Source organism: Mobula hypostoma, chromosome 25, assembly GCF_963921235.1.
Source record: "Mobula hypostoma chromosome 25, sMobHyp1.1, whole genome shotgun sequence".
Classification (NCBI taxonomy): domain Eukaryota; kingdom Metazoa; phylum Chordata; class Chondrichthyes; order Myliobatiformes; family Myliobatidae; genus Mobula; species Mobula hypostoma.
In genome coordinates, this window is record NC_086121.1 from 41218642 (window position 1) to 41226786 (window position 8145).

The following is an 8145-nucleotide window of genomic DNA, read 5'->3' on the forward strand; positions in this document are numbered from 1 at the left end:
GAAGGAATCTGATAGGAGACGAGAGTGGACCATAGGAGAAAGGGAAGGAGGAGAGACACCACGGGGAGGTGATAGGCAGGTGAGAAAAGATAAGAGGCCAAGTGGGGAATAGAAGAAGAGGGAAGGGGCGAAGGATTTTTTTTTACTGGAAGGAGAAATCGATATCAGGTTGGAAACTACCCAGAACCAAGGTATTGTTTCTCCACCCTAAGGGTAGCCTCATTGCATCACAAGATATTAGAATGAGAAGGGGAAACAGAATTAGAATTTTGAGTCAGCAGGAAGTTCTGCTTCTGGTGGAGGGAAGTAGGAAATAGAAGTGAACAGAGTGGGGTATGGGAACTATGAGTTTGGTGGGAGTGCGTGGAAGTTCTCCAGAGTTGATGAGGTCAATGATGGTTTCAGAGAGAGTTTTCTTCAAAGGGTAGGTATTAGGAAGTGTCTGAGATTTGCCACCTGGCCTCAGCATTTAGAAGTCAGTGTGCCACACTACAAGATCACCCGCTTTGTGGATTTGATAGTAAGGTTGGGGTTGGTGCGGAGAGAGGGGAGGGCAGTGCATCCAGAGGGAAAAAGGTCCAGGGAGGAGAGAGGAATGCTGAAGTTGTGCTGATTGATGTCTCACTGGCAATTAGAGATGAAGAAATTCAGGGTAGGCAGAGAACCAGCTTGGGGCGTTGAAGAAGAAGATGAGGGTAGGAGATGGGAAAAGGAATCACCAGTATGGGGTGGGGAATTTGGATAGCTACATGGGTAGGAATGGGTTAGAGAGGGATGTGGACAAAAGACAGGTAAATAGCAGACATCCCACCTCTCCTGAAAGTTCCAGGAGTCTCCCACATATGAATAGTGGCTCCCTGATGCCCGCAAATTATATACAATATCACGGAAATCAATTTTTTTGAGAGGGAGCGAGAGAAAGCAAGCAAAAGCGCGAGAGAGAAAGCAAGAGAGAGCGCTAGAGAGCGCGCGAGCGAGAGAGAGAGTGCGCTAGAGAGAGAGAGCGAGAGAGGAAGCAAGCGAGAGCGCGAGAGAGTGTGCGAGCGAGAGAGAGAGCGCGCGCCATGGCAGAGTTCCAAAAAAAAAGAAAATATAAAACGTACGTCACCCCAGACTACACTAAAGTGTACCCCTGCCTAATAGGGGTCAAAATAATGACAGTGTTGCTCGCTGCACTGTTTGCAACAGTGACTTTTCTATTGCCCATTGTGGGTTAAGGCTATAAAAGACATGTCGAGGTGAGTTTAACAGGTGTCATTCGTTCATTAGCATAGCTAACGTTATTTAAATTAGCTGACTAGCTGCTAAGGAGCTACTCTATTGCAGACATCCCACCTCTCCTGGAAGTTCCGGAAGTCTCCCGCAAATTGATGGTGCTACCTCCCTGAAATGAGTTTCTGCAGGGTGGGATGTCTGAAATAGGGATAACCGGTCGAATTGGATGAGTTGGATCTAAGGGCCTGTTTCTGTGTGGCATGAATTTAAGACTCTATGACTCAGCAGTAACACAGCTACAGTACTTTTGAAGTTTGAGGGCTTGGGTTCAATCCCTGCTCTGTACACATGAGAATGGAATCTGGGCCGGAATTCTACTGAGAGAGGCCACACAGAAACAAGCCCTTTTGTCCACCAGAACAACACCAACCACCAAGCACCGACTTTTATTCTAATCCTACCCTACCCTTGTTCATTTTATTTTCTCACATACTCATCAGCCATTCCTTCTCCTCGGACCACAGATTTTGCCCAGAGGAAACGCACATTGTCAGAGGGAGAATCAGCCCGCCTCACACAGACAATGTTGAAGGTCGGGCTGGTGCCCTGGTGACTGGAGTTGTGGAGCTGAAGCTCCATTGGCAGCAGCACTGTGCTGTGTTGCATTGTCATCTTTTAGCAGAGCCTTGAAACTGAGCTCCCTCTGCCCTTGGAACAGATGCCATGGCACTGTGTCAATTAAGAGATGGCGATGTCCCTTGGTGGCGTGGGCCTAATTTATCTCGTAACAGTTGTAAATAAATGTGCACAAATAGCAGTTGCTGCAAACATTGTGTGGGCCAAGCAGTGGAGAAAGAATGAGAGTTAGCATTTCAGGCTTTTCATCAGAAAGGATTTTACTTCACATTTGCAAAATTTGCAGATTTTATTTTTGTTTTCACTAAGCATATTGGTCGTTAACATAGACTCACCTTGCTCTATAATAAGTGCACAAAGTGCATTTTGGATGCGACCTCATTGGCTCTCACGCAGCTTTGATTCACCTGGACAATACCTTATGTCAGGCTTCTGGTTATTTACTTCAGCTCAGCACTCCTACAGATCTGACTAAAAAGCTGCAGAACCTGGGCTCCGTGCCTCCCTCTGCAACTGGATCCTTGACTTCCTCACTGGAAGACCACTGTCTATGCGGCTCAGAAATAACATCTCCACCTCGCTGACAGTCAACACCGTGCTTCGCCCACTGCTCTACTCTCTACACCCATGACTGTGTGGCTAGGCACAACTCAATTCACTGACAACACAACTATTGTTGGCAGAATTTCAGATGGCGGCAGGAAGGCATACAGGAGCAAGACATATCAGCTACTTGAGTGTTGTCGCAGCAACGGGGGGGCGGGGGCGGGGTAGGGAGTTGTTACTGCACAGGATCGAAATAAGTTGCAAACTCAGTCAGCTCCATCATGGCCACTAGCCTCCCCACCATCCAGGATATCTTCAAGGTGCGGTACCTCAGAAAGGTGGCACCCATCATTAAGGACCCTCTTTGGCAAGGACTTGCCCTCTTCTTATTGCTACCATCAGGGAGGAGGTATAGGTACCTGAAGGCACACACACAATGCTTCAGGAACAGCTTCTTCCCCTCTGCCATCAGATTTCTGAATGGACATTGGACACATGAACAATACCTCACTACTTTTTTAAAATCTTCTCTTTGTGCATTACTTATTTAATTCAACTTAAAATATATATGTTATAATTCTTACCATAACTTAAATTTTTATTATTATGCCACTGAATTGAAAATCCTACAAAACATAATGGATGCGGCCCAGTCCATCATGGATAAAGCCCTTCCCCCACCAGTGTACTGCTGCCGCATAACAACAAATTTCATGATGTGTGCCAGTGATATTAAACCTGATTCTGAAGTAACCCACTCAAAATGCCGAAGGAACTCAGCAGACCAGGCTGCATCTGTGGAAAAGAGAAAGCAGTCAGTGTTTCAGGCGGAGACCCTTCATCACGACTGGAAGGGAAGAGGGAGGGATGCAGACTAAGAAGATGGGGGGAGGTTATGAAGTCCAAGGCGGCAGTTGATAGGTGAAACTGGAAGAGGGGCAGGGGGTGAGGTAAAGAGCTGGGAAGTTGATTGGAGAAAGAGATAAAGGGCTGGAGAAGACAGAACCTGACAGGAGAGGACAAAAGATCTTGAAATTGAGTCCATAGGTTGTGGGAACAGTTCGGTGATGGAGTGAGTGAAGTTATCCCCTCTGGTTCAAGAACTTGATGATTGAGGATTAATAACTGTACCTGAACCTGGTGGTGAGGCTTCTGAGGCTCCTGTACCTTCTTCCTGGTGGCAGCAGTGAGAAGACAGCATGGTGGAGGTCCTTGATGATGGATGCTGCTTTCCTGTGACAGCATTCCATGTAGGTCTGCTCAATGGAGAGGAGGACTTTACCCATGATGGACTCGGCTGTATCCATTACTTTTTCGCAGATTTTCCATTCAAGGGCATTGGTGTTTCCACACCAGGCCATGATGCAATCAGTCGATATACTCTCCACCACACATCTGCAGAAGTTTGTTAAAGTTTTAGATGTCACGCTTAGAGTCACTGCCATGCTTTCTTCGTAATTCAGAGCCTCTGAAATGATAACACCAAAGAATTTCAAGTTGCTGACCTTCTCCACCTTTGATTCCTTGATGAGGACTGGCTCATGGACCTCGAGATTCCCGCATTTGAAGTTAGTAATCTGCTCCTTGATCTTGCTGACACTGAATGAAAAGCTGATGCAGTGAACTGCCGGAACCAAAGAGTTTATTTCATTTTACAGTGAGGCTCCCATTAATTGTTCCACTGCTTAGCATTATGTACTGGAAAGCACTTGGTACATTTATTATAGCCCTTGGAGAGTGTGGTAAACCATATATATATGTTGTAACTGGGTTACCTATCTGGACACACCCCTCTGCTGACTGCCCCTGTGGCTGCTCCCACACACCTCTGAATAAAGACGATTGGGCCTTGACTCCTCCTTTCAGTCCAGCGGCAGACGCTCAGCATGCTGGAGGTCATATTTTACTCCGAATAAAAGCCTTTCAGTATTTACTCTACTTCCAGTCTTTTGGAATTATTGATGGTGCATCAATTTTATTCGCAGTAATTTTAAAGCATGGAATGTTCTGTGAGACCCGACAAGTTATACCTCGACCCACAAACACCTGAAGCTGGAAACGCTTTCAACCTCTGGCTGGCTTGCTTCAAATCATACCTAGAGGCGATTGAAGTGACCGACTCCACAGCGAAGCACAGAGTTCTCCTTTCCAGGGTCAGTCCACGGGTCTACTCGATGATCAGAGACCAGCCGAGCTATGACGGCGCGATGAGCACACTCAAAGGACAATACCTGCAGCCAGAAAACACCGTCTACGCGCAGCATCGCTTAGCGACACGGAAGCAGCGGCCTGGGGAATCGAGTGCTGAGTTTGTCCGGGCACTACAGAGACTCATGTGGACCTGCGGCTGCCAGGGGCTGACGGCAGAACAGCATGTGGAGCTCCTGGTAAGAGAAGCCTTCATCACGGGGACCAGGTCAGTGCATGTGCACCAGAGGCTGCTGGAAAAAGCTGATCTTACCTTAAGTTCGGCGATCGAGCTGGCTGACACGCTGGAGGCTGCTCTGCACAATTCTGAGGCTCTCCAGGCATGCAATCCCCCGATGGCTGTGTGGGCACTGCAGACCCCGCAACCCGCCGGCGAATCAACCTAGGCTACTGCCAGTCGCGAGTCCGCGAAGTGTTACTTCTGTGGACTGGAGAAGCACCCCCGGAAACGCTGCTCGGCCCGACAAGCTACCTGTTCCAGCTGCGGAAAGAAGGGCCACTTCGCCAAGGTCTGTAAGTCCAAACCACGAGCAGGATCGAGCAGAGCCGTGTGCGAGACATGGGGGTCGCCATTTTGCTCGCCGCCATCTTCCTTGCACGTTGCCACCATGTGCGAGACATGGGGGCGGCCAGCTTGGTCGGCGCCACCTCCCACCGCCTACGACCAACGGGTGCTCACGGGGCACCCCACCGCGCCGGACCAAGACAGCGACTCAACCTTGGCCTCCGTAACCCTCGAACAAAGCGCTCCCCACCAGCTCGCAAGGTCAATGATGGACATGCTGGTGGAGGGCGCAGGACAAGCTGCCTGTTTGACACAGGCAGCACGGAGAGTTTTATCCACCCGGACACGGTGCAGCATTGCAGACTCGCGATACAGCTAGTAAGTCAGAGGGTTGCCATGGCTTCCGGGTCGCATACAACAGACATCCGGGGGCGTTGTGTAGCAATGCTAGTGGTGCAGGGCACAGAATATCGAGACTTTACATTACTGGTCATGCCTCAACCGTGTGCCCCTGTGCTACTGGGGCTCGACATCCAGAGCCACCTGAAAGGCATGACAATGGAGGTATGACGGGCCCCTTCCATCAATCACTGTCGGAAATCCTCAGTTTTGTAGGAACACGTCACATACCCCACTACTGACCACACACACACACCGACTTGCACATCCCACCCAACACCATGCCAACAGCCGCACTACCGACACCACTTGCGGCCTCTCCACCCTCAGGATCCCTCCCCCACCGCTGTTCACCAACCTGACCCCCGACTGTAAACCCGTGGCAACTAAAAGCAGGAGGTACAGCGCGGGGGACCGAGCTTTCATTAAGTCAGAGGTGCAGCGGCTGCTCAGGGAGGGGGTCATTGAGGCAAGCGGGGAGAAGAATAGGATGGTCGTGGACTATAGCCAGACCATCAATAGGTTCATGCAGCTCGACGCGTACCCTCTACCCTGCATCGTGGATATGTTCAATCAGATAGCACAGTACAAGGTGTACTTGACCATAGACCTAAAATCCACATACCATCAGCTCCCCATCCGCCGGGAGGACCGCCCTCACACCACCTCCGAGGCGGACAGCAGGCTTTATCACTTCCTGCGCGTCCCCTTCGGTGTCACGAACGGTGTGTCTGTCTTCCAGAGGGAAATGGACCGGATGGTGGACCAGTGCCAACTGAAGGCCATGTTGCTATATCTGGATAATATCACCATCTGCCGTCACGACCAGCAGGATCATGACAACAACCTCCAAAAATTTCTCCAAGCGGCCAAAGCTTTCAATCTCACCTATAACAAGGACAAATATGTGTTTGGAACCACCCATCTTGCTATCCTTGGGTGTGTCATGGAGAATGGACCCTGACCCCAACCGCATGCGCCCCCTATTGGAACTCCCTCTTCCCAATACCCTCAGAGCCCTCAAAAGGTGCCCGGGCTTCTTTTCATATTATCCCCAATGGGTCTCTAACTACGCAGACAAGGCCCGCCCCCGGTCAAGTCCACCACATTCCCCCTCTCAGCCGAGGCCCACGCGGCCTTTAGCTGTATAAAAGGGGACATTGCCAAAGCAGCAATGCATGCGGTGGATGAGGCCATTCCCTTCCAAGTAGAGAGTGAAGCCTCTGACTTCGCACTGGCTGCTGCCCTCCACCAGACGGGAAGACCGGTGGCGTTCTTCTCCCGTACCCTTCAAGGCACTGAAATTTGGTACTCCGCGGTGGAGAAAGAGGCCCAGGCCATCGTGGAAGCTATTAGCCACTGGAGGCACTATCTCGCTGGCAAAAAGTTCACCCTGCTGACTGACCAGTGCTCAGTCTCATTCATGTTTAGTAAACAACAGTGGGGCAAAATCAAAAATGATAAAATTCTGAGGTAGAGAATCGAACTCTCCACCTTCAACTATGACATCATGTACAGGCCTGGGAAGCTCAACGAGCCCTCCGATGCCCTATCCCGGGGAGCGTGCACCAGCGTGCAGATCGACCGGCTATACGTCCTACATGTAGATCTTTGCCACCCGGGGTCACCCGGCTTTTCCACTTCTTGAAAGCCCGGAACCTGCCTTACTCCCTTGAGGAGATAAGGACGATGACCAGGGACTGCCAAGTCTGCGCAGAGTGCAAACCGCACTTCTACCGACCCGAAAAGGCACAACTAATCAAAGCCACCCGCCCCTTTGAGCGACTGAGTGTTGACTTTAAGGGCCCCTTTCCCTCCGCCGACCGCAATGTGTACTTTCTTAACATTATCGACGAGTACTCGTGGTTCCCCTTCGCCATCCCCTGCCCCAACACCACTACCACGTCAGTTATAAAAGCCCTGCGCAAGCTCTTCATCAAAGTTTCTGGTGAACGCAGCAGGCCAGGCAGCATCTCTAGGAAGAGGTACAGTCGACGTTTCAGGCCGAGACCCTTCGTCAGGACTAACTGAAGGAAGAGTGAGTAAGAGATTTGAAAGTGGGACGGGGAGGGGGAGATCCAAAATGATAGGAGAAGACAGGAGGGGGAGGGATGGAGTCAAGAGCTGGACAGGTGATTGGCAAAGGGGATATGAGAGGATCATGGGACAGGAGGCCCAGGGAGAAAGACAAGCGGTGGCGGGGGGGGAGCCCAGAGGATGGGCAAAGAGACTATACCCCTTTGCGCAAGCTCTTCACTCTGTTTGGATACCCATGCTATATCCACAGTGACAGAGGGTCCTTGTTTATGAGTGACGAGCTGCGCCAATACCTGCTGGCTAGGGGAACTGCAACTAGTAGGACCACGAGCTATAATCCCTGGGGGAATGGACAGGTAGAGAAGGAGAATGGCACGGTGTGGAAAGCCACAATCTTAGCCCTCAGGTCAAAAGGACTGCCAGTCTCCCGCTGGCAGGAGGTCCTTCCCGAGGCACTCCACTCCATCTGCTCCCTGTTATGCACGTCCACCAATGCCACCCCTCATGAGCAGCTCTTTTCATTTCCCAGAAAATCGACCACTGGAACCACCCGACCAACTTGGCTGACGTCCCCAGGGCCAGTGCTGCTCCGGAAACAT

General features: G+C 50.7%; 1 protein-coding gene across 1 annotated transcript; it reads left to right on the plus strand.

The window, feature by feature from the left end:
* Positions 1-4604: 4604 nt before the first annotated feature.
* LOC134337687 (uncharacterized) lies at positions 4605-6473 on the plus strand. The gene is made up of 3 exons (XM_063032879.1): positions 4605-4784; positions 5826-6082; positions 6209-6473. The coding sequence occupies exons 1-3, from the start codon at positions 4605-4607 to the stop codon at positions 6471-6473; spliced, it is 702 nt and encodes a 233-aa protein (XP_062888949.1).
* The last annotated feature ends 1672 nt before the right edge of the window (positions 6474-8145 follow it).

Excerpts from the sequence above, each read along its gene's own strand:
- LOC134337687 (XM_063032879.1), top strand. The coding sequence starts at position 4,605 with ATGAGCACACTCAAAGGACAATACCTGCAGCCAGAAAACACCGTCTAC. Across the intron at positions 4,785-5,825 it reads AACAGCATGTGGAGCTCCTG|CTCTCCACCCTCAGGATCCC; the intron begins GTAAGAGAAGCC and ends ACCACTTGCGGC. Across the intron at positions 6,083-6,208 it reads TGCATCGTGGATATGTTCAA|GCGCGTCCCCTTCGGTGTCA; the intron begins TCAGATAGCACA and ends TTATCACTTCCT.